At 36.0% G+C, this 26890-nt stretch overlaps 1 protein-coding gene across 1 annotated transcript in view; it reads left to right on the top strand.

The window, feature by feature from the left end:
* The window catches only part of LOC107090130 (protocadherin-15-like), a 78265-nt gene that overhangs the window by 30107 nt on the left and 21268 nt on the right, over window positions 1–26890 (top strand). Inside the window, exons 8-13 of the mRNA XM_015383374.1 lie at window positions 11388–11497; window positions 11966–12106; window positions 14918–15045; window positions 19486–19701; window positions 21079–21167; window positions 26431–26607. Of these exons, the coding sequence (XP_015238860.1) occupies window positions 11388–11497; window positions 11966–12106; window positions 14918–15045; window positions 19486–19701; window positions 21079–21167; window positions 26431–26607 (861 nt within the window). The remainder of the gene's footprint in view (window positions 1–11387; window positions 11498–11965; window positions 12107–14917; window positions 15046–19485; window positions 19702–21078; window positions 21168–26430; window positions 26608–26890) is intronic.

The raw sequence follows: 26890 nt of genomic DNA, 5'->3' as shown, positions 1-26890 counted from the left end.
ATCTATTTTGATTTGTCAAGTCCAAATTCAGATTAACCATTACCAGGATGTTTCTAGTGTAAACCCAGAGTTCCACTGGATGTGAAATAACGTGGCTTCTGTCAGGCACCCTATTCCACTGGGAGCATTTTAGAGCGTAGAAACTGCATGGTTGGACTCAGATCACGTCAGGATTGCATCATCATGCTAGAGTAGTGCACTTGTAGGCTTTATATAGAACAACAAACAAGATAAATCAAGTGACATTCTGCTTGAATGATTCAATTCAACTGAGTTTATTTATATGGCGCCAATTCACAAAACATGTCATCTCAGGCAGCTGAAGCACCACCAGCAGAGCCAATCGACTATGAGTTGTTGCAAGCAGCAGAAATAGAACTGCAGTGTATTTGAGACAAAAGGCGAGCAGCCTGTCCATCTGAAACGCTTAAGATGTGACACCTGATATGCTGCAAGAAACTGCTTTAAAGACTAGAGTTGCTGCAATCAGTTTCAAAGGCCCAGAGCAGCCAAACTACTATGCATATGCACTGCTCTCACATCCTGTGGAACTTAGACCCAAGTATTAGCTTGATTTCGGATGTATTGGATTATTTTTAAGGTCCATGTACTTTTCCGTATCAATGCTACGCCCGGGCTTCCCTTGTCAAGAAATTGCCTATGTTGCCTGGCAGGGTCGAGTCCATAGCTGAGTGGGTCATGTTGCCGATCTAGCACCCCTAGAGGCTAAACCTTACACAATGTTACTTTAAGCTTTTTACTAAGATACTTATTTAATAAAATTAATTTACTAGTGACAGTACAAGAATATGTACAAAGTTGCGTCTTTTCTCTAATATTTTAATGTCTGTTGATCACCAAGATACATTTCCTTAGAAACAGCCATTATGATTTGTTTATCCACTATTGGCTGCACTGAACATATATTTCAGTAAGTAAACTGGTCCCTATTGTTTTTTTTTTGTTTTTTTTTACAGAAGAATAAACCCTTCTTATATGATATAACAATATATAAGCAGATGACATGCCTTTATAGAATACATCTTTTAATGCAAGTAATGTTCTTCTAGATGTGTATAAAAGTTATTGAGGTGCTTTGGGCCCACACTTTTATGCTCATTGAATGCAATTAAAGGCTGAGCTGTGAACTTCACAGTATCTTCTCCCACACATTGGCTTTGTGCCTAAAAAAAAAAAAAAAAAATCTTAATTTAAATAAATCAGCCTCAGTCTTTCAGTGTGTATTTCTCCTTCAGTTCCTTCGTTTCTATTCTGATTTGTAGCTGTAAGATGTGGAGTTTCTTTGAGCGTCTGAAGGGCATGATTGATTTTCAACCCCAGGTTTGAATCTGCAGCATTGAGCCTTAAACATGTAAACACCAGAGGCTTGCTGACCTTTTTTCTCATCTCTGCTCAATGGGCAGGAATCACACTGCTGTCTAACGGACACTAAGTCATCATCGTACACATCCCAAATAACATATAAAGGTCAATGCAAGAGACAGAGAGATAAGCAGCAAAACTTGACACCAAGGGTTACCCCTGGTTTTAAAATAGGTGTTTGTAATTATAGGCTTTGCACAGCGTTGTACATGTATGATTATTGATTTTTTTTGTCCACTTTGTCTTAATTTGTGGGTGTTTCTTTTGAAATTAAATGCAAGCAGCTGCACAATGGGATAGTTAGGAATACTATAAACTTGCAGGATGATGGTCCTAAGTTCCATTGCAGCCTGGAGTCTTTCTGTGTGCAGTTTGCTTCTTCTCCGAATCATGGAGGGATTCTCTAGGTAACCAAGCTCCCCCCCTAAGTTTAAAACCATGGTTGGTACATAGATCACTCGGTTGCTCCTTATTGCTATTAGATATGACTAGTTGCATGCATTGGTGTTTTGTCCCGTCTGGCAATCCATCTATCATGCTTCCCACTCAATGATCTCCTCATATAGGCCCCAGCCTGTCGCATCCATACATAAAAGAAATATATATAGCCAGTGAATGAATGGAGGAATTATTTTGCTTTTTCATGTTGAGGAAGAATGGTCATGCAATACTTTGTTTCAATTTGGTGTATGTTGAGTATTTGTCCATGCCATACAAACCCCAATACAACAGCTGTATTTTAATGAGCATATTATTGTAAGTTGCAGCAAACATACAAGAAGAGGCACTGCCAGCAATTTTGGAAAAAAAAAAATCTAATTGAGCAGCTGCTTACAATGTAAAGTAGGTTTTACACTATGTTTCTTCCTGTAGTTTAATACAAGTGCAGTTAGGAGGCTATATTTCTACCAGCAGCAAAATGTACAGCAACAATTAATCTTTTCATTATTTAAATAAATGTTATTCTTACATTAAAGTCCTAATGTTTGCCATTTTCTAAGCTGGAGTAGTGAATGATAATATAAGATGCAATTTGTCACTAAGTTGTGCTAAGTTTTGCAGTCTAGTCTCTCATTGAGAGATCGGTCTGTTCGTGAATGGGCAATAAAAATAGGCTCTGAGCTGAGAAAGGAAGAGCTTTTTTAGCTTAGAAACCAGTTCCTACATGAAATCTGGTTGTTCAAAAGGTTTCCGTAAATGACTAACCTTACTAGAGGGAGGGAGAAACTGAAAATACTGGAGATCCTCGTGTTAAAACTGTAGACTTAAACTCCTGGACATAGAATTCCACCTCCTCATTTAAATATAAGAACATAAAATAAAAGGAGCTTAAAATGAAAAATGGAGGTAAAATATAAAATTCACTGAATACGTTAAGTAGCTTTGCAAAATTAAAGTGTCACAAAATAGTACTCCATTATGAAATAAATAAGTAAATAAAAAAATGAAAAATAATATAATAAGTTAATTATGTAATTAATAAATCTTTGAATAAATAAGAAATATTGAAATAGAACAAAAGAAAATAAGATAAAATATATATATTTTTTTTTTTATGGGATATTTATTTATTTAATGGATCATTATTTACAATTCATCAATGGCAGTATTTATTTAGTTATTAAAAATTTGAGATTCAGCCAAATTAAGCTAGCCTATGGCTGTACGCTGTGAGAATCAAGTTTTTCCAGCTCTCCCACAAAGCAATACTAATAGACATCTACATTCCTATTTACGGTAAATCCAGTAATAATTTTTTTATTCTACTTCATCGCCTCTGCAAGTGATGTTACGGCATGGTATGGTTCTTTATTTACTGGTTGGTTGCAATATTTCAGATTTGAAAGGATGGCTGTGAAATATTTACTGCTGGTGTGAATTAGCTCAACTTAAAATGCACGGAGTGTTGGTGGTGATCCAGGTTACGATCCAGGTTTAGTCTTTTTTTTTTTTAAGAACTCCTTAATATTGTAATAAAGCAAAACAAGCTGCTTGGCAGAGGTTTGTGAACTCTGAATGCTTTCCAGTTCCTGATATTTTCCATATTCTCTCCCTTTTTTGTCAACATCCTCTTTAAATAGGCAACATGTCCTTCTGCTAAAATCCCGCCTACATCTGCATATCACACAACATCCTGACTTTGATCTGGCACTGTGAGCAGCCCCTTTTGCTTTTGGTATGGGTTCAGTCTTTCTTTCCTTGAGCTTGTCATAATTTTATTTCATTCATTCATTTATTTATTCATTCATTATTCTGTTATTTCATTGATAATAGCAGCACGGTCCAAAAACAAAGTTGAAATGTGTAGTAAATGGCACAAAGCAAACTTAGAAACTATCCACCTTGTGTTTGCATCTATTAAGCTTTGCCTGCAAGCTGAATTATTGCTTTTTGTGCAAACTTACAAAAATCCATGTTATCCCACACTCTCTTCAACCTTTCCAGATCGACCAAAAACTATAATGATATGATCACACTACAGTATGGTGGTTTAAGCCTGGACATTTATCTGTGACAAATGCAAGAGTTACAGGGCCCACAGCTAAATAAAAATAAAAAGGACAGCAGGATGCATGCATAGCTACTGCTACCTAATCTGTTTGTCAGAATCTATGATTTCTTCTTTGAAAGGAAAAACAGCAAGAGTATAGCTTGTGGTTTCTCATGGCTCTTGTTGCTTATCTAAGTTCTGCTGAGCATCCCTTCTTTCACATGGGAACAGCCCCAGATTAAAAATGCTACATCAATATGGCTGGTGAGGTTAGCAGCTATCGGAAAAATGTATTATTGACAATTCTTTAAAACAGTACCTTGTTTGTCAAGCATTTAAATATACATGGGCTACTGCACAGCGCCTAATCTCCATGGTTAATTTAGTAATTTATACATTTTAATCTCTTTCTATGCTATTTTCTTTCCATATGGAAAAAATGTCTCTTTTCTTTTTATATTCATTATTTTTGCCCATTAAATTCACTTATTTGCCTTTGTGCACACATTGTGTGGTCAGAAACCAATTAGACTAGTTGGTATAAGAAGGCTCTGCTTTATTTCATCCCAAAGGTGTTTCACTACTGATCATTTAAAGTTTGTTGAGTTCTTCCTATGATCACTAATGTCATCACAGGCCTTGCTTTGTTCTCTAATGCACCGTCATGCTGGAACAGGATGGGCCCATTACCCTGTAGATGTAGAAAATTGACAGAAATATATTTCTATGCAGTAGTCTTAAAACTGCCCATCATTGGAATAAAACTGATGAAAACACCTCTACACAATAATCCCCTCTGCATTGAACACACTCCACAGTATTGACTCAAAAAAGGGCCATTGTCTCACCATTTGCCAGACCTAGACTTTTCCACTCCAGAGACAATGTTATAGCTGCTCTTCCTTCCTGCATCAGTGACTCTTTACATCCCAGCATCTACTGCTTTATGTTGCGCTAGTTAATGGCAGGGTTATATTCAGCAGCTTAACAGTAAAAACTGCTTCTATGAATCCCTAAACATGCTGCTCTTTAGCTAATCTGAAGGTCTTGCAAGAAATTAAGGTTCATGTTGACTTTGCAGAAAGATGGATTTTTTTGCCACTATGCATTTCATTATGTACCATTCCTGCATTGTTTGATTTATTAATTATATTTTTACAATGTAAAACAAAGAATGTTATGAAAAGACAATGTGCAAAAATTGAAGTACTCATTCAAGATATCTAACATTTTTGTCATACTGTATAACACTTTGTGGCCGAGTAGCAGTAGCTCCAAATCTCTTCTACTTTCTTTAAGTTACATTAATAGTTAATCTTGAAATATTTAGTAGCTAGTGAATTTGCTAGTAAGACCAAAATGCTAAAGTAGGATACTCTAAACTTTTAAAATTGATCCGTTATTTCTCCCCTGAATTAGGTGATTTAGACGAGTGAGCAAATGTATTTAAATGGAGTAACATTTTAATTAAAATATATGACAGTTCTTTTAAACAAAGTAAGGGATTTTTTATGGCACTGTTATAAAAGCCATAGTCTTAACAGCTTCAGCTATCAGAAATTGATCCGGTGATCCAAAAAATATATATATCGGAATATATCAGTGACATCTGAAATCACTGATATAAACAAACTATGTAACTCCAGTTTTATCTGCTTCTGTTTAAGGTTTAGGTAACCCTTTGGTCAATAATACATTGGTCAGTTGTTTTCATAATTCTTCTTCTTGACTAATGTTTTCTCTTTGAATAATATCACTTAATCAAACTTTTTAATACATTACACGCTACAAAACCAGTAATAAAAATGTAATTAATTCGTGCTGATGTCGTATCAGTTCAATGTCGATAACTGTCAATACTAAAAGCTGCAATGTCAGTATCATATCGGAAATTTTAAGTTGTATTAGTACATTCCCAGGTTCAAGGATTTTAATTTATTACATTTTTGCTGAAGTTTATATTAAGAATTTTCTAGGTATCAGGGTCAGTTTATAATCTTGGGACAACCATTAGAGAGGGTTCTGGGCATCAATTTCAACTCTGTTGTGAACATGGAAACACATCTGTATTCTCGTCAGCTCCTCTGTGATATGAAAGGATCCAAGTGAAGGGGCTGCTAAAGGGGTGTTCCTGTATGCTGCATCAAGGTAAAAAAGAAATCTAACCACAAGCAGTAGTTAAAGTGCATACCTTGTCAGGTGTACTTAGAAGGAATCATGCACACAGAATGTAAAATACAGTATTTGTGTATTTTTGCAGCAGCCAGTGTAAGCTCATCCCTTTAAGCCTGCGGTTGTAGTTTTACTTTTAATCAGTCCTCTTGAGACTGTTTTAAGATGATTTAATCTCTCGCCACTGCTTGCACCTTTTTTCCTTGTCCATGTCGTCTTCATGGGTATATACGAGTGAAATTTATACCATTTTTTTTTTTCTCTAAAGGTCCGAAATAAACATTCTGCATTCCGATTGTAGCCTTGAAACTTACAACCTCCCTTGCTCTCTTAACAACCAGCCTAGGTGCACTTATGTCTATTTTGACTGTGTGCACACTTGTTCCTACGTGGGAGCCATACCACAGCCAGTGGCACAGCACATACCGGTTCCTATTTGTCAGTGACTTCAGAATTGCATCATGCTTAGCTGAAATAATGTACTTAATATTTGCGGCTATTTTATTTATCATTCTTCATTAACTTTGCATGAAAAATCTGGCTTTGATTTCTCTAGACTAGTCCATGCAGCTCCATAGAGGGCTTGCTTCATGGTTCTTGTTTACATTGCAGGCACAGATTGCCATCACCAGTGTTAAGCCACTACAATGCTAATAAAGATGTCCTGTCAGATATAATGAAGAGCCTACTAGACTCAGTGGACAGCAAGAACCTTTATTTTGGCATTTTTTAAAAGTTGTAGCACACTGTCCCGTAAAGAAAAACTCAAGGAAACCAGCCTTTGAGTTTAGTGTCACTTGTTGACTGAAGAGTAGGCTCCTAATAAGCAAGGATTTTATTATTTGTCAGTTTGTATATAAACAGAAGTAGCAATGTATTCCCAATGTGTAATCGTGTTCATGTCAGATCAGTGGTTGTTTATCACTTTGAAAATATGCTTGCGGGCAAAGAAAAAAAGGTTAACAGCAGGGTGATGCATCCGCTAACTAACTAAATTTACAAGGCCTCAATTCATCCATCAAAATCATTTAAGCAGACTGATTCATAAATGCAGAACAATTGTGCTGCATAATGAAACAGCTGTGGTGCAGCATTTTTATGCATATTGTTTTCATCATTGCTATGCCATCATGGAATGAAAAACATATGAATCATTTGAATGGTTTTAAGAAAGTTCCCCCTTTCATTGGATGTCCTTTGCTTATTTTTCAGTCCGCTATGCACTGCCAAAAAAGAGTCACTGTATAAATTGTAATATGGCAGACAAAATAACAGCTGCCCCTGTGGTGCGTAACAAGGTTTATCCGCCTCTGCCTTGTCTGGTAAGCATCACTCTGCCATTGGCCCTGGGGCAGAGTGCTTGCTGACACATGTGAACCGCCCGTACCTCTCAGCGGTATGTCATTCACTCTCTCATGTTGACACCGGGACCCTCTGCTGTCTATAGACATGTCAAGTTTTAGTTCTGTCAATGCCATTCTTTAGCTTTATAAAAGTTTTGTTATTTTTATTGTTTGTGGTGTGTAAAGTACCATTGACTTTACTTAGAAGTAAATTGTATACCATAAAAAAATCATAGTCTTGGAATTTGCTTGAAAAAAAGGATTTTTAAAGAAAAGCTTATTTATTCTTTTTTATTATTTTGTTAAATTTCATTGTTTAAAGCTTAACTGTTTATACAGGTAACTTTTTGATAGTTTAGCAACTAGTTAACACTTCCTATTTAATCCATATATTTATCTAAATTAGGGGTAATTCCATATTCCCCATATTTCAGTGTGTCCTTTGAGAGTTGGTAATATATAATGTAATTTTTAACTGTTTCATGTGACAATCTGCAGGTGACTACTAAGACATTTGTTTAGGTACAAATAGGTGCAGATTTCATGGCTATTCTACACAGGAGGAAGGTTCGAGACTATGCATTTAGGTCACAGCAGGAAATATATTTTTTAGTACATTCGCTTTGGGGTTTTTTGTCACTGCAGTGAAAATTTTACACATATTTATCTGCTTGATCTTGATGCTCTGATCAGTTTGTTAGGACTGGATGTTGATTAAAATTGTTTGATTGCTATCATTTTGAAAAAAAGAAAATTAAGTTATAGGTAAAAATGTATTCACAGATTTTTACCTTGACAGTTGAAATGACAGTGAAAAAAAACTAATGCAACCTCTGATATAAATCAACCAACATCCCTGTCTTTTGGTTGTTAATGCACAATTATCCAAAGTTATGCTTATCTGTACACTTAAGCCAAATTCATACCCAGCCTTCTAGAACTCAATCATGCTATTTAGGGTCTGCTTTAGCCATTTTTTGTGTGTGTGTATTTTTCTTCTAAATTAAAATATAACCCTAAGATAAGTGAACAAATAGATAAGAATACTGTACTTCATTTTGTCATACTAGCGAATGTGTAACAGAAAACCTTTTCTTAAATCTGATCAGACTGTAAAAGTTTAATGTCAAAGTTCAAATCTCTCTTTTTGCTATGTCAGATATCTCTTTTATTCAAGGCACTGTGGGATCATTGCACCTCATTATTTTATGTGGAAAAGTGCAGAGACAGACATTTGTTGCACCTCCAAAGCAGTTTGGAACCAGCCATGCTGGACACCAGTTCTATCATCAAACTGCTGATGCAATGGTATCCATGTTTGGTCAATCAAAAAAGTAAAGAATGTAAGAAATACTCTAGTGTATCTATCAGCATATAAAAAGTTTTCCTGAATGTAACCCCAGCATTGTTTTTCCAGTGTTATTCTTGTCCTTTGGACTGTAATTTGTGTTTTTGTTATTTTAACAATTTTTTTCTAATGAGCTTCATGTTTATTATAAAAAAGCAGAATTTCAGGATCTGTATTTTGGGGCTTTGTACACTTAAGGCTAGCAAGATAAAGGATATTAGAATCTGGTAATGATCAAATCATTGATTTGTTAACCTATTAGAACAGATATTTATGCAATAGAGTGCAATGAAAGAAAACATTGTGGAAGAGAAAGGGACACAAGTCAGAGGCATAACCATTACTTTGACTAAATTGTAAGGAAAAGCCAATCCACGAGTTTAATCGAGAAGATTCACAAGGTGTATATGACAGCTAGGGTTGCTTCCCTAACGACGCATGCGTAAATGTTTTCAGGAAATGGGAAAAAGTTTGAAGTTGCTCCCGAAAAATGAGAAAAATTATCAGACTGTTGCTTTAGTTTTACAATCACCATTCATCTAAAAGTTAATTATGGATTCAACTTCAATTAGGTCAAAGATTCCATAAGAAGGAAGACACAAAGGATTCAGGTTTCTTCGAGTACTGGGTTCCATGGTACATTATATTGTAGGTAGTTACATCTTCAGGGGTCAAAAAAAAAAATGCTTTCTTGCACATGTGGATTTTCTTCTCTCCTAATGCTGAGTTAAAGATTAGCAAATACGCAAATTGGGTGAAGATGTCGCTACTTCTAGCAACACTTAGAGTTATTTCGAGTTGTCGAGATGTGAGTCGATACAACTTAATTAAGTTGACTACTTGGTGAGTACTCTTCAAGTAAAATGGTCATGTTTTTGAGAACGTCAGCCCACACAGAGTATCGAATCGGCCAAATGCTGAAATTAAGCTAATACACTGATCAAAGGTATCACAGTATTGCAACAATGATTTCCAATAGTATTCATGTTTAAATCATTTAATTCATTTTGCATGATTACATAGAAGATCTCACCTGAAGAGCTCATAATGTGGACTTATTGATTCCATATTGCAGTGGATAGAAACCAGACATATCTTATACCTCGGTAAGTTTGTCCTATGTCTCGAACTGAAAACCCCTGAAGTCCCAATGAGATTTGCAGTTGAAACTTTCCATATTATGAAGAATATATCACAGTGCCAGAGCCACAAACCAAGGATGTTATCCTACCCAAAGTATTTCCCTGTAAATAAGAGCTAAGGCATCAGAAAAGAGCAGCAGAAAAGATTGTAGCTTCAGTTTTCTTTTTCAAGCCGATACTCACACACTCAAAGAATGTTGAGGCTTTGAATGCTGTGCTTTTCTGTGCAGCTAATGTTTGGTACACTAAGATGTGGCACCGCTCTGTGGAAGATTAATACTTTTTTTTTATCTACTTTAACCACATACTGCTCCAATAAAAACTATTTAAACAATTATGCATAGTTGAAATAAAGTGTCATTTTTATTTGGATAAAGATTAATCATATATCAAAAACTGTAAAAACAATTGGAAAGAATTAGAACAGTAGGTAAATGTTAAACATCTTAAGATGTCATCTTTCTTTCTTTCAAAATTTTACATTTATATTGACAGTTCTGTCTATTGTCTGTAGGCTATATCTGTGTCCACCCTTGTCAGGATCTAGGTTGATCATCCTAGCAATGATCATCAACACCTTGTACTAAAACCAGTCATGAATAGCAGGATCAACACGGATAAGTTACTGTAAGAGTTTTTGTTGGATAAGAAAGCATGCACTCTCTAACAAAGGTAGTACCGAATGGTCTTTGACAAAAACATATTTCACAGTTGCTGGTCAAGTATGAAACATTTGGACCCTTAAGGTCATCAGAAAGCAGTTCAGTGTTTCCATTCAGAATAAGAACTCAAAATGGGAAGGCAGTATTAAGTTCCAGTACTTCTCAGCTTTGACACAAGCTCTCTGAAAATCGGACTTTTGCAGCAAAGTCCAGGATGCATCCTAATCACATGCCCGAGCCACCTCAACTGGCTCCTCTCGATGTGGAGGAGCAGCGGCTCTACTCTGGGTCCTCCCCGGATAAACGAGTTCCTCACCCTATCTTTAAGGGAGAGCCCAGAAACAACACGGAGAAAACTCATTTCAGCTGCTTGTATCTTATTCTTTCGGTCATGTCCCAAAGCTCATGACCATAGGAATTAGAAGTTTTTTTTTTTAAAGCAGCATTACTGACATCATACATGATAGTTATGATGTAAACATGTTAGCTTGCTGTATTACAATAAAGCTCATGTTCTATATTTTTGAAGAGAAAAACGTTTTTATATAGAATATATACGATATATTTATAGGATAAATTCTGGCAAAAAGGCAAAAACTTGGATAGTGTTAAAAAGAATAAATAAATGAAATCAGGTAATTTACTAAGTACATTCTTCAAAGTTGGTGCAATTGGTGTGATTTTTTTTTTTTTGTGTGTGTATAAAAAGCACCCACACATAGTGTCAAACATTCATAGGACATAACTACTAATAGTTCTGTGTTATTTTCTTCTGCATTCTTGAAACTGTTTTGGCCACTTTTGTACAGTATAGATTGTCTTATGAGTGCTTTGATGTCTTTGCAGGTTTCCTGCAGTCAAAGAGCTGTCTCCAGTTGGCACTGCGGTGGGGACTATTCTAGCTGCTGCTATGAATCAAACCATCTTCTACTCCATTGTTGGAGGAAATGAACTGGGTATGGCCTACAGATCACATACCAGGAAGAGAATGCAGGAAGAGAAGACTAATAAATGCTTTATCAGGATACATAACACAAATTTTCTTTTTCATAGCTTCCTGCCTAAGGCTGTCTTTTAAAGTATAATGCAGACAGTGACTTGCAGGGAAAAGATAATTGATATATCTGAATATTGAATATTTATTAACAATAAAATAATCTCTTATTTTAGCTGTTCTAATATCGTTACTATGATGTAAATGCATATTGGTTATAAAATATTCTTGAAGAAAGAAAGAACTCTACCTAAAATGTATTCTTTGTTGTACTACACCTGGCTTTATAAACGTATCAGCAAAAATTAATGGAAACAATTTTTTGCAGTTAGAGGGTAGCAAATAAACTAAATATTAAACAAAGCAGAAAATGTTTTAAGTTCTAAGAGGAAGATTTCTGTGAATATTTTTTTCTACTTCTTGTTTTCAGGACACTTTAAAGTAGACAGCAGCACTGGTGTCATCTCCATTGCCAAACCACTGGACTATGAGAACATAACCAGCTACGTCCTCAGGGTGCAGGCAGATTCTTTGGGGGTTGTCATGTCCAACCTGCGTGTGCCTTCTAAAAGTAAGAAATACTAACTTTTAAATATGTTTAATATTGTGTGTTTTTACATAAGAACCATACTTTTAGCAAGTTTAACTAATTTACGTTTTATTGTTTTATTTTAATTTGAATCACTGAAACTAATTCATTTTCAGAGATATTTTTAATTTTTGTAATTGTACTGTATCTGCCATCTTAAAGGTATAGTGGAGAATTTTCATGACTTTAAAAAAAAAAAAAAGTACATGCACAACCATATACCTGCTCCTGAGAGCGAATGCCTATTGAGAGAGCATGCACAAGCCCATTTCTCCTCATGCACGCTCTGTTTAGAAGTTGCTGTTTGCATCGCTCATACAAGCTTACTCTCCAAAAGAAGATTTGCAATTTTTCCACAATGTCAGACTCACCAGCGGTAAGTGAAAATGGGGATGAGCACGTAGGACGGCCTTACCTAAACATATCACAAGAATGATTTACAATTAGGAGGAGCACTTATTTTGATGATCCACCCAGAAAAAGAACGTCCTCCACTACACTTTTAAGACAAAATATCACATTTTAGAAAAGTAAATAACTTTTCGTTTTGTTTGCAGTTCAGAGATAATTTAGATAAAATTTTATCAGATGTCTATACTCCATCTGGATTTTCACTAGGCTTGTTAATAGCCAGTTTACTGACATACAAGTTCCCGATGATGAAATGTTGCATACAAACGGGTTTCAACAAATAATCAATGGCCTACTCTTCTTGCCTCTTCCCTTCTCTCTGTGTGTGTCCCTTACATTCTAATGACAGTAATTATAAGTAAACACTAGTCAGGCACACCGACCATAAGTGATGGAAAGTAGAGGGCTCTTATCACACACATAAGGGAGAGCTTTCAAGCCAGGTAGATGTCTTTTCCCTTTGTCACTGTAACCTTTTATGGAGGCTTCATTATTAAGAGTAGCTTTTATTTCAGTGATTTGGTTTATTCAGCTTTTACACCATTGTTTCACCTATAGATTTGTTACAGTTTCTCACCTCATAGGAGTGCTACACAATTTTGTGACACTGCAAATACACATTAATTCCTCATAGGGCCAGAATGTAATGACCATGTTTTCTAGGCAATAACACACCCCTTACTGCTCCCTAACTTGTCTCCATTCAACCCTTTTGTTTTAAATGGTCCTGGTTTATTGCGTTTATAAGGGTGTAAGATAAAAGTAGAGGAGGACACTATAGGAGAGGAGTGATATAAAGTAACTATTGTCTCATCCCATTGACCCCAGCCGGCGATATTCACAACAAATGATGTAATTTAATGATGTAATTTATGTGTTTGTTTTTGTCATTTTATTGTCTTTGCTTTGTTTTTTTTCTTGCTGCATTTATAGTTTCCCTGCATGATGACTTTACTTTTATGTACAAAGAAAAAAGTCTTTGATATTGTACTTATGCAACCTGCAGACCTGGAGGGGGTTTGCACATATATATACTAAGAATAACTTAACTGAAGCTATGACAAATTAGGTTAAAAAAAGCCTTTTACTCATTGAGTGTTTGGTTTCTCTTTAAAACACATGTTGAATACCTCAAGCCATGAAAAAAAAGGCCAGTTTATATTACATTGTGTGGGATGTATGACTACCTGGTTTCATCAGCGTTGTTAGAGTATTCATTAAAATTATTATTTTTTTGTAATATTACATTTTTATTAAGCTAGTTTCCTGCAAAGCCTCTAGTAAAGAGTGGAGTCAAGGAGCTTAAATTATTATTATCCCGTCATCTACCTAGAAACTGCCTGTACTTTTTTACAAACCTTTTGTTTATTATTTTCATTGATGCAAAATTGCTTCCCTGTGTTAGATCACTTTGTGTGAAAAGGAGACTTATAATCTGTGATGTTAAAAACATAGATATTTACTTAATAGCCAGATTGGATCAAATTTATTTGGATCAGAATTAAGCATTTTGCACAAAACGTTTTTTACATCTCTGATACTTCTTTAACTCGGAATAATTTCATGTCTTCATTATCAGCACTAACCTCTTTATTTTATATCTACAGATTATTGCAGAATTTATATATAGATTCGAAAATTTATCTTGGAATAAAACTACAGCATATTGCACAATTCCAAATCACCGAAGTATATAAAAAAATGTACTTTAAAGTTTTTCATCAGGAATTTAGGAGACAAACAAGTCATGTTGAGGAAGTAGTTTTGGTCAGATGCAACCAGAATTTAACCACTGAACCTGCATGAAAAATCCTTTGCAGCCAACAAACAAATTAAAGAGTTTTTTTTTTTATCTTTTTGCAGAAGCAATGTCAATCTCTTACCACAGTTGGAAACTGTTCTAGAAGTGTTTAGGCTTTTCTTCAGAGAAGCCTCAAATTACAAAGATATATTTTTTACCTTATGGTGATGTGATTTTCTTCAAAAAATAAGTTTCTTGGGGTTATTTTCATTGAAATAATACATTTCAGAGTTGTCTTGGAAACAGAAGAACTTTCTCTGACAAGACATTTTCAAGACCAGATTATGCAGCATCTGATCATCTATGGCCCACATGACTGAATAAGCTTCTGTCTATTAAACATGAAACTTTTCTTGCCAATTTTTCTCATTTATAAATGTATGAGGGTGCAGCAAATTGGTTGCTTATACAGTGAGGCACTTGAAATTCAGTCATTCACTCAGATTGGTGTTTTGCACAGTGCCTACCAAAGTTCTTTTGCATTAAACTTAGAAAAATGGAAATTAGACCTTTTTAGCTAAAGTTAAAAGCTGTCCAGATAATTACTTCTTTAAAAAGATTCTGATTTTCTCCTTTTGCAGGCAACACAGCCAAGGTGTTCATTGACATACTGGATGAGAATGACCACCCTCCTGTTTTCTCCAGGAAGCTCTACATTGGTGGTGTAACTGAGGACACAAAGATTTTCAGCTCTGTCCTTAAAATAGTGGTAAGAACATAGAATATATCTGCCTCAATAGGTCAAGATAATCTTGTTGGAAGCATATGTTGGGGGATTGGTTGATTCAGCAGTGCCTGATTCCCTCCCCTGGAAACCTTGGTGTGACAATTCACCTTATTACATCTACAGTATGTTGCACAGTCTGAGCTGTTCTACTACAGTGGGGCAAAATGAAATTCAAATTCAGCCGCTGATTGTTCAAGTTCTCCTACTTAGAATTGAGAGACTGGTCTGTAATTTTCATCATAGTTACACTTCAGTTATTAAAGACACATTGAGAAAAAAAATGCAGGAAATCACATTGTGTAATTTTGAAAGTATTGTGGTGAATAATCAGTGTTTGATCACCTACAATCAAGATGTCTGGCCCCCAGAGACCTGTAACTTCTTGAAATTGCCTGGATTTATGGCACCTGGTATTGGTATTTGTAGACTCCTGTTAACATCCATAAACTGTCAGACTCCAAACTCAACCATGATCAAGACCAAAGATTTGCCAAGGAATGCCAGGAAAAACAATGCAGAACTGCACAAGGCTGGGAAAAGTGAAGCTAGAATTAACAAGCAGCTTGGTGCAAAGACATCAACTGTGGGAGCAACCGTTAGAAAATGAAGGACATACAAGTCCATTGCATAATCTACAGTTATCCCATGAGGTAAATTGATCATGACAAAAGTGAGAAAAATCCCAGAACTGCACAGAGGGCTGTGATAAATAACCTGCAAAGAGCTGGGACCAAAGTAACCATGGCTGTCATCATTGACATACTACACCAAGAGGTATCAAATCCTGAAGTGCTAGGCTTGTCCCATTGCTTGAGCCACTACATATCCAGGGCCATTTGAGGTTTCCCAGAGAACATATGGATGATCCAGAAGAGAACCAGAAGAATAACATGTGGTCAGATTAAACAACAATAGACCTTTTTGGCACAAACTCATCATGTTTGGAGGAAGAAGAAAACTGAATTGCACCCCAAGAACATCATACCTACTGTGACGCATGGAGGGGTGGAAACACCATGCTTTGGGCCTGTTTTTTTTTTTTTTTTTTTTTTTGCAAAGGGGACAGAACGCCTAATCTGTGTTAAGAGTTAAACAAGCAAGGTAATGTACCATGTAATTTTTAGCCCAAACCTCCATCCATCAATGAGAACTTGGAAAATGAAAGATGCCCATCACTGAGCATTTTATATTGTTCTTAATATAAGCCATTATCCACTCTCTGACAGGCTGTGACAGTGTTATATTGACCCTCTCTTCAATAAGATCTTTTAAAGATACATCCTCTGACAGATTAACAAAAAGAAAAGCAAAACCAAATTTTATTTTTAAATCCCAATCCTTTGTCAAAAAAATCACTTAAAGCTACAGTGTGTAATTTTCAGCGACATCTAACGTCCAGACTGCAGACTGCAGCAACATGAACATCTCCCCCATACCGCTTCTCCCCCCCCAACAGTACGGCGAGCGTTACGGGACAAAATGTCTTCCACGACGTCCGCATCACCTACCTTCTCAAGTGATGAGGTTTGTTTACATAGATAATTTTACAGATAGTATTTCATTAGTCTGTGTAGGGTATAGATTTCATGTAGACTTAAACAACTTGCCATAGTTATTTTCGAGTGTAATGGGCGATCTCGCAATCGCTAGTTTGTTGGCTCTGCGCTGCCGTAGTGCAAAGATGTCTGCCTCCATGGCTACGAGACCCGCTCCTATGTAATTATAAATAACAAATTCTAAGGCAACGCAAATATTAAGGTTAAGAGGCTGAGCTCGTAGATGATGATAAATAACATAGTTATGTATAATATATTACATTTCTGACTGTATATCCCTGTAATTATTACACACTGTAGCTTTAACGTATTTTCCCGACTATAAGCTGCTACCTTTTTCCCATGCTTTGAACCATGCAACCAATAATAGCCAATGTTGATTTTTTTTTTCCTAACCACCAGAGGAAAAAATCAAAGTTGAAAATAAAAGAATAAGGGGCTAATTTTCATTTAGCACAGGAGCATATTAGCAGCAGGCAAGACTAAAAACATATATCCCGAATTGACACATTTTGAAATTGTTTGCCGCATCAAAGCTGCCAAGCTAATTAAGAGACTGGGCTCAACTCCTGCAGAGCTGAAATAAAGAGCTGACAAAGTATCATTTTTCAGAAGAAGCTCTTTCTGCTGCGAGCCAACAAGTTAACGGGAGCTAGCATTCTTCTCCGTCCCTGCTGCAGGGGCGATATGTAGAGCTCCCCCTACAGGTTTGGTGGGAGACAGTTCAGTAGATATCAGCGGCTTATAGTTCAGTGCAGCTTATATATCTATACATGACATGTTGAGTTTTTTCCAAAAATGTTGTGGGCGCAGCTTATAGTGGGGTGCGCTCTATGGTTTGGAAAATACATTACTTCTAATCAGAAACTAACTGCACTCCGGGTTCTGTAAATTAGCTTTCATTGTGACTGCATGCTCCTCTGCTTTTTACACCCTTTAACATACTTTTTCTTATGTGAGAGAAGATCCCTGTGTTCTTTCATTAAAAAAAAGTTTATTCTATGGTGTCATAAAAAAAGAATTAAAGGCACGTTAAACCTTGAGCACCTACTTTGGTGCCCTGCTTTTATCATCACAGTTTGTATCCATAGAATTGTAAAGGATATAACAGCTATAAGTAATGTCTATACATTTATTTGGTAAAATCTCTACCAGTGAAAATATCTAACTGTGTTGATTTATGCACTCCTTTCTTCAGGACTCCACTCATTGCTACCTGTCCCCTGCTGTTACAATTGCAAGGGAGAAAAAAAGGGATTGCTACTATTTATCAGTGTCACCACACACACATACTCTAGGAATCGATGCATCTGAGCCCAGTGGCTTATCAAATTTTGTGAGTCCTTGATGGTGAAATTCGGTTGATATGTCTTCAGCAATATAAAGTGCTTTGACAGGTAGACAATAATCTTTATATTTCTTCTTAGAAATGAAAAGGGTTTTATGTTTTGTTATTGTGGTCAACCCTAAAACAGATGTCATGCTGTTTCTTATTTGAGTGAATGTAAATGAATCCTGAAAGGTATTTTGTCATATTGATGAAGTATGTGTGTCACTTATTATGGGATCCATATTGTATAGTACACTTGTTTCAGGATGTGTAAAACAGATTGTGGATTAGATTTTAGTGTTCATTCGACATATAATTAGTTCAACTTTGCAGTCCAACTTTCTTTCATTTTATTATCAATCATATTGTTACTCTTTTTTTTGTATCTTGCAATGTACCGTTCTCTATGTTTTACTGTTATGTACAGCTATTTGAATTGTCTTGCTATTGAGCTGTGCTAAATAAACTTTTCTTGCCTTGTGAAAATGCTTCTGTTCCCATTGTATCATCCCCTTTTTCTGTACTTGTTCACAAATCATTGTTGTAATGAAGATTCAAAGTCCTGTGCACAGTCTATGAATGTCAATAGGCTGGCATAGCATAGCATTAGATTAAAAAATAATTACTTTTATATGGTTAACGTAGCTACTGTTTTTTTTTTTAAGATCACTCTCATAAATTACCATGTTGGTGAACGTTGCAGCAGTAGCATATATGCATGGTTAATAAAAAATACCATTCATTAAACATTTTATTAAATCTTCAAACCATCTATGATAGCCAGGATTAGATTGAGATCAAATTAATTATGTATGCTATGGTGTCAGAAAGGGATTTTTCGAGATCTTCGAGTCTTTTATAACTGATGTTTTAAAAGTTAGTTAAAACGAGGCAATATCTCATACTGTACGTCTTTCCTAATCTACTGTTTAGTTGTTTTGTTTTTTTGTTTTTTTTTTTTCACAAAAATCAGATTAGTTGAAGATAATTGCTAATCCATGAGGAACCAAGGTCAAAGCAGACCCCTATCATCTCAACCAATTCAAACTAAAAAGCATGATCTTGGCTGATGTACACAAACCTTAAAAACATAGCTTGGGTTATTTAATTGTATAACTGTAGATGTAAATTAAGTCTGATATACATAAGAATGTTATCCAGAATTAAAAAAAAACAGTGATTAAAGCAGAAAGTGGTATTATCATATTAGGCCTATTATTGTAGCAGTAACAGAGTGTCTGAGAAAACTACTATTTTGCTCGTATGTTAATAATGGGATGCACAGAAGCCACAGGAAAATTATTTCAATTTGTGACTAATAGATATAGCAGTGAGACACTGTTGCATCATGTCACATGGATACAGTAGACTACTTGTATGATAGCGGGGAATAGCTGTAGTATGCCATGTCATATGGTGGTTTTGTACTGTGATGAATTAGAGCACTTAATGCAACATATTCAGTTGACTCTTTTTCTAATTATTTTGCCAAGTTATATGTTTTCTAATTTACTATATGCTGCTCTTCCATTCCAGGCCACTGATAAGGATACTGGGAACTTCAGTGCCATGGCATACCGCCTGATTATACCTCCAACAGCAGAGGGTCAAGACAGCTTTGTCATAGAGGCCTACACTGGTATCATTAAGTCAGCCATCATGTTTCGAAATATGCGCAGGTCTTACTTCAAGTTTGAAGTTATTGCCACTGATGACTATGGGGAAGGTTTTAGCAGCAGTGCTGAAGTGGTGGTAAGTATTCTAAATTAGGGCTAATTGAGTGAATTACTACACAGAAAACAGAACCGTAGTGGTTCAACACATCCTTTCCAGTTAGAGTGAAAGTGCCCCTTTTAAAATCCTTTATACTCTTCAGCATATAGACCAAAACAAAGGAACATTTACAGTTTACATCTAACTGAAGGTGGTTTTTCTACTTTTTGCAATGTGTTACTTTATTATTTTAAGCAAAATTTGATTTAGTTTAACCACAAAGTTTAATATTCAATCCACTATAACACATCATTTCTTAAAGTATTTTCATTAGATTTTCATTGAATGCATGAATTACTTGTTATTTCCTTCTTCACATCTGAATATATATTTTTGTTTAATGACTCATTAGGAAAATTGAACATAAAACTTTGCAGTTGTTATGTTTATCTCACAAACTAACCATATGATACTGTTTTGCTTGCAACATATGAATTTAAATGGCATTTGCATCATAAGTTGATGCAGAATGGGCTTCCTTAAGCTTTTAAGTACAAGTTCCAGAAAAAAAAATACTATTCACAATAAGTGCTCAAAACATTCTCCAGAACAACTAGGCCAATCATTAGTGAGGTTAACAATGTTTTGCCCTGGTTAAAAATGTTTTGTGTGTTTTATGGTCATAGCTTGTTAAGAGATGGCTTTGCTTTACTTCACAGTAGGTACAAAACACTTAACATTGGGCCTTTGCCACTTGCTAATTATTCAATTAAATTTCTTCTGTTATTAATTAATTTTCTTCCAGTAAAAAAGAACTAAAAATATTATGTCAATATGCCTTGCATTATTTATGCCTTTTTCATAGTGATATGTTAATACACCAATAGATCTATTTCTGCTGTTTTCCCAAATCAGGTTAGGTTTTTGTTAGTTTAATTTTTTTATTTTTATTTTTTTGCCATGACTGTGGGGAGGCTTTTTTACTTTCCATGAAATATGTCTAGCTAACAAGTCTCTAATGAGGCAGAAGGAGGGTCTGGGACATTGCCTCAATATGAGAGAGCAGTGAGTGTATAACCATGGCACTCGTTAATTTTTAAGGGAAAATCTAATTTTTCAAGAGCCACATGGGACTTTTGGCTTCAGAGCACAGAGGCCATTGCCTATGCACTTAACTGTGGCATCAGAATTATAGACCTGCTCGGTTTGCCGCATGGCACCAATACAAGCAGGCAATTAGAGGGTCTGACTTGCTGCATCAAAAGAATCATTTAAATGAGTCGACCAAACTCACAGTGGGACACATGAATAACACGCCTAATCACCATTTATCTTGATTTCCTGTGGTCTTTTTAACTGACAGTCCCATTTTTTCCTGTTTTCTTTCTCTTTTCTGTGCTCCACTCATTCTCTTAGGTTTCTGTAGTCAATGCATTAGACATGCAGGTTGTTGTCTCCACGGTACCTCCCACTTTAGTGGAAGAGAACAAAGAGGAGCTCATTAGGTAAGACATGTCACTTGCAATATCAATTTTTACTAAATATGCAAGCAGGTTTTGGTAATACCAAGCTTTGTATAATTTATTTTCTTATTTTGTAAGCGGTTTGCTGATGTATAAATAAATTAGACGGCACAGAATTACCTTAAAAATGCTATATTAAAAAGGCTCATGGTGGTGGCTCGTTGGAGTAGCTCTCCTAACTTCATTCTAGTATTTTTTTTTTTTTTTTTTTTTTTACCTTTATGTTGGACTATGTGCAGCTGAAGGGATTGCTAACTGCTAATATCTTTTTAATTTTGGGAAAATTAGTTACAATATGTGACCATGGTAAGTTAACATTTTTTACTGTATTTTCACCTTTTACATGATTCAGTCGGATCAGAATATTGGAAATTATTTTAAACAAAGGTGTGTATTCTCTCTGGTGGAAACTTATTGCAAACATGCTTTTTCTTTTCAGTGAGGGAAGTTACTCAACAATGGGTAGAGTAGCCAGAAATTTCACCCAAGTAAGAGTAGTAATATTTCAAAGTAAAACATACAGTAAAATCCAACAAAAAAATACTCCCTAAAATGATATGTCTTTTAAAATGTTTCTTAAGTAAATCTAACTGAATTAATGCAACTAGATATTACCCACCTCTCCAGCCTATTAAGTATTTTATTGGGGGAAAAAGTAATTAACGTTCCACAGGAAGGGGGTCTAGAGAATGACCCAGGAGATGCCAGTTAACTATGTCTCTCAGGTGGCATGGGTGAACCTTGGGATTCTCAAAGATGAGCTGGGGGAGGTATCTGGGAGGAGGGAATCTGGGAGGCTTTCCTGAGACTGGTGACCCACTCTTGAATGAAACGGGAGATGACGACTAAGAGGAGGAGGATTTTACAACAGCTCTTAAACCTTGGCCAGACCCAGGAGATGGTTTCAGTAATATGAAAGACGTCTTGCCTTCCACATTGCCTTCCAAATTACATTCTACAGCCAACAGTCCTCAATGACTATTGACCTGTTGCCCTAATATCCCACATCAATAAGGCACTAGATATACCCCAGTTCGTCCACCTGAGCAAGAAAATAAGCAGCTATCAAGACTGCTTAATGCCATGGAGTTAGATTTGAGGATGCCATTGAGCACCTGCTTCAACAAACCCACACTCATTTCGAAAAAGCGCTGTAATGCCATCTAAAAGAATGGACAGAGCAGACTACTTATAAATGTCTCTCTGTGTTTGCAGCAAGATGCTGCAAATCTTCTCTGAGTCATTTGTGAAGAATTTGATCTCTTCTGCCATTATCCACTAGGGCAGGGATCAGTAACCTAAACAGCTCAAAGATCCATATTGGACCAAAAACAACAAAAAACAAATCTGTCTGGACCTGCAAAAATATGAAAGTCTTATATAAGCCTCATATGGCAACACAGGCTATAAATGTATTAGCTCACTATAAAAAACAGCTACATGGGCTTAAATATATAATAAGCATTCATGATTAAATGTTTATTCTGGGGCAAATAGTATCATGGGGTGAGGGAGGAGCAGTGAACGCTCTCACCATGTGGAATTTAACGTGAGCCGCTTCACAGCCCTTCACCACACAGTTTAGGTTTTGTTGCATTGATTAAATTATAGAAACGAGATAAATGAATCTTTCTATGGTGGACGTGTTTCTGTTGGGAGGAGTTGACTGAGTCATTAGGGAACCAAGCAGGAACTGGCATCCATTAGAGCAGCGCTCTCTAACCCCGGGATCCAACATCCTCCATCACCAGCGTTCCTTGGTGATATTTTTATTTTGAGGGCTTGGGTGAAAAGAAATTAAAGAAAGATCACATACCTGCATAAGAGCGCTACCTGTTGGATCTGTGAATGGTTTTCCATGCTTGCAACAAAACTAGCAGCAGTAGTGGAGTTTGGAGATGCAATCCACTTCTTAAATCTATCTTGAAGCTCCTCTGATTTATACAGAAGTTCTGCAATCACGCTTTTTCTCTCACTCCCAACTTGGTGGTCAGCTGCAACTTTAGCATGCCTTCCCTGGAAATGCCTTTCCAAATTACTCTTTTTATTTTTTGACAACCTCTCATTGTCTCATTGCAGGCAATCCTTCTGCATTGAAAATTAATGCAAATGATTCGGTCCATTCTCCTTTGAATCCTCTGTTCTGATCATCTATTTTCCTATTTTCCCTTGTTAAAATGAGAAGGATTTGTCCCGTTGGAAGGAAGGCTGTAGCGCCCTGGGGGCCTTCTCACCGGTTCTTTTCCTGGGAGCAAGTTATTATCTATGCTTCAGGGTTACAGAGCTCTCCTATCAGACCGGTTCCAAGATGTGCCCATATCCTGTGTACTCTTAAAGACACAATGGCTGTCCCGATTAGATGACCTCTGTACACACCGTGACATCCACAGTGTGAAGGAAGGCCTTCTACTCTGTCTAATCTGACTTACAAAGTAACAATGCACATGATGTATAAAAGAATAAACCTAACACCCTTTAGGATCCATGTTCCGAGACACGCCGGCAGCTTTGTTTGCCTGCCACCGCGTCATGCTAAAACCTGTTGCAGGCTATATCCACTGATCTCTATGACTATGATGCAAATTTTCGTTGAAAGAAATTTTATTTATTTTATTTTTATTTATTTTATCATTTTTTAAAAAAGGTCCAGGGATCCGCATGGCGGGTGCTAAAGAGCCGCATGTGGCTCCGGCGCCGTGGTTTGCCGACCCCTGTACTAGGGTAACAGCATGAGAGCTAATAAATAAAAAACACCTCAACAAGCAGCTAAAAAAGGCAGGCTGTGTTCTTGGAACTTCTCTCAAGCCTAAGGTGATGATTTCACAAAGAAAAAATCTTCATAAAGTGAAAAACATTATTGACAAATGTGAGCATCCTCTTTAGAAGACTGCAATAACAGTTCCTTCTGTCAAAGGCTTCTTCAGATCGGGTGCAAGATGTGGCACTGAGAAAGATCAGTTCCTCCCATAAGTTACTACAACATTTTATTTCCCATTGGGTTTAATAAATAATTGTTGAATTGAACTGAATTGAGCTCAACTGAATTAAATTATAAATCTAACTTCATACTTACCACTACTTTAATGAATTGTGCAATTTTTATGAAAAAGTCACTTATTTGTGACCTTTCATTTTTTATTTTTTTACTTCTTTTTTGCAACATTAATTCCTTTAATCATTTGTGTCCAATTGTTGAAAACTTCTCATATGAGCTTAACCTAGATATAGACCTGTATTCTCTTGACATTGTGTCTTACGCAGTGACTAACCATTGACTCAAGAAGAACCAGTATTTCACTCACATAAGATGGAAGCGACTTTGTTAGAAATAGGTTATGCACCAAACTGACATCAAGGATCAGGAAGATAAAGACTAATTGGCTTCTCTAGAGACAAAAAGACACTTGAAAAGCCCATAAAGATGACCTTCAACTGCCAGCTCAAGTATTTACCTAAAGAAGGGCTCTAATGATGCAGTAAGGAATAGAACAGACATATAGGGGCATCTTGAATAATGTAATTTCTTTTGATATTTAATTTTTTTTTAGCAATTCAGTTAAAAAAACTTATAATTTTTAACTTTAAAAATGTGTTCTCCTAGGGAAATGTTTCCAGCATTTAGCTAGTGCAGGGTCCTGGAGAGGCAGTAAGATCAGTTTGAATCTCAGACTGGTACTGTGAGGACTGGTACTGTGAGGTTCTACGGAAGACCATCAATGCCAGATTGTCTTCAAATGGTGATACAGTGCGCCCTTAACTATAGGTTATTCACCAAGGACAAATGTCCAAATTGCTGGACTTTAAAGATTTTTTTCCCTTCTTTCCTTTCTTCTGTTATTTCTGTTAGAGCTGATGACAATAGTTTAAAAGCCAATAAAATTCTTAAATTCCGTTTGTTTTTAAACTTCAATTTAAAACAACATATACTTATATTTTTTATATTAAGCTGTCGTACTTGTATAGGAATCATTGTGAAGACCGCTTTTCCAATTACACCATTACAATGAAGACCAGTTGTTGTAAAGTGAGGACACGTTACTGGTTCCCACGAGGTATTTTTGCTAATGGTTAGGTTTATGGCTAAGGTGTCAATTGGGTTATGGATGAGGTATGCATTGGTAATGGTTAATTTTAGGTTTGTTTTAGGGTTAAGGCATAAAATGGGTTCAAAAGGAATGGAAATCAACACATGCTCCTCACCACGTATAGCAGAACAAATTTGTTACTTTGCATTTGTGTGCACATGGCTGCTTTTTTTCTTTTTTGTTGTCTCTGTGCCAGTCTATGATTTCTTATCTGTCTTAAGCATGCTGCACCAGTTTTTGACCTCTATTCTGCTTGACACTGGAACTCTCACCAAAGAAGCAAATCATTGTGGATGTTTTTTCATCCCATTGGCATTCTCCTTACATTCATGTTTCTAAATGTAACAGGGGATACAGATAATGAGTGGATATTATTTCTAAGAGAAATTAATTAACCTTTTCATAACATGAGGACCCAAATTTGGGTCCTTAGCACTCGCCCCAAGATGGTTTTTAGACCTGTAACATATTCTCTGGGGTCTTGCCTTTATTTTGATACCAAAACAATTAAAATAAACTCTGTAGGTCTTGAGATATATTCAATTCATTTTGGTCATGTTATTTTCAAGCATATTTCTCGAAAACAGGCCTAGTGTCCAAGAGGTTAATGCTGGTAATGTGAATTCTTTCCGTGCCTCTTGTCGTATATTTAACACCTCCGAAAATCAAATGGTGTTATCATTTGTTTTTGAAACACTTACTGTAGCCTTTTTCAAACAATTAATGCTTTTTATTAGCTTAGAAAACATGGGTATTAATGGCTTGTATCGGGGGTATTAACTGATTAGGTGTTAAAGCAGCATTTAACTTAGATGTTCCAAATTCCCAACAAAACAGAGACATACAGGGGTGACGCATTTTATCGCTTGGTTGCATTTTAAGTTTTGGACTTCTCTCTCCCTGAGAAAGATTATCAAAGCCTCATTTTGCCAATGTTTAGAGGAAAATAGCTTTTTCTTCACACAACCATTTCTAATGTGAACTACTTAGGATTACGCTGCCATATTGCTGTAAAAGAATATATTGTTTTAACATTAAACCAGATTTTTTGCTGGATGTTTTTAAAAAGTATGAATATATACATTTGTTCCATTGGCAGAAATGTGTTACCTCTGTTCATAAAGTTGACTTGAGTTTTTTTTTTGCTTTTTTGCTTTAAGAATTCTGGAACGACATGTTCAGGACCAGATTCCCGGTGCCAAGGTGATCGTTGAGTCGATTGGGCCACGTCGGCATGGTGATGGGTTTGAGCTAGAGGACTATTCTAAGTCAGACCTAATGGTGTATGCCATTGACCCATTAACAAACAGGGCCATTTCCCGGCAGGAGCTCTTCAAGTGAGTTGGTGAATTTTATTACAAGACTTTGGGTAAAGCATTTTGTCCATACTAAAGACTATTTTCCCTTGGTGTGCTGTGTGTTTTTTTATTTTTTTTTTGTTTTTTTTGTTTTTTTTGTTTTTTGTTTTTTTTTACAGTGTCCTGTCTGGCAATGTGGCAATAAGAATAATTGTCTTGATGCCAAAAAGAGCCCAACAGATTTTACTTTCACAAGTGTAGCAGTATGGCAATTGCCATATTGCTACACTTGTTTCATGCATATAAATTGCTTTATTATAAT

The sequence above is a fragment of the Cyprinodon variegatus genome, unplaced genomic scaffold (genome assembly GCF_000732505.1).
Source record: "Cyprinodon variegatus isolate N-32 unplaced genomic scaffold, C_variegatus-1.0 Scaffold1, whole genome shotgun sequence".
In the NCBI taxonomy this organism is placed as follows: Eukaryota; Metazoa; Chordata; class Actinopteri; order Cyprinodontiformes; family Cyprinodontidae; genus Cyprinodon; species Cyprinodon variegatus.
The sequence above is the reverse complement of the archived record's forward strand: the minus strand, read 5'-3'. Positions and strand labels throughout refer to the sequence as shown.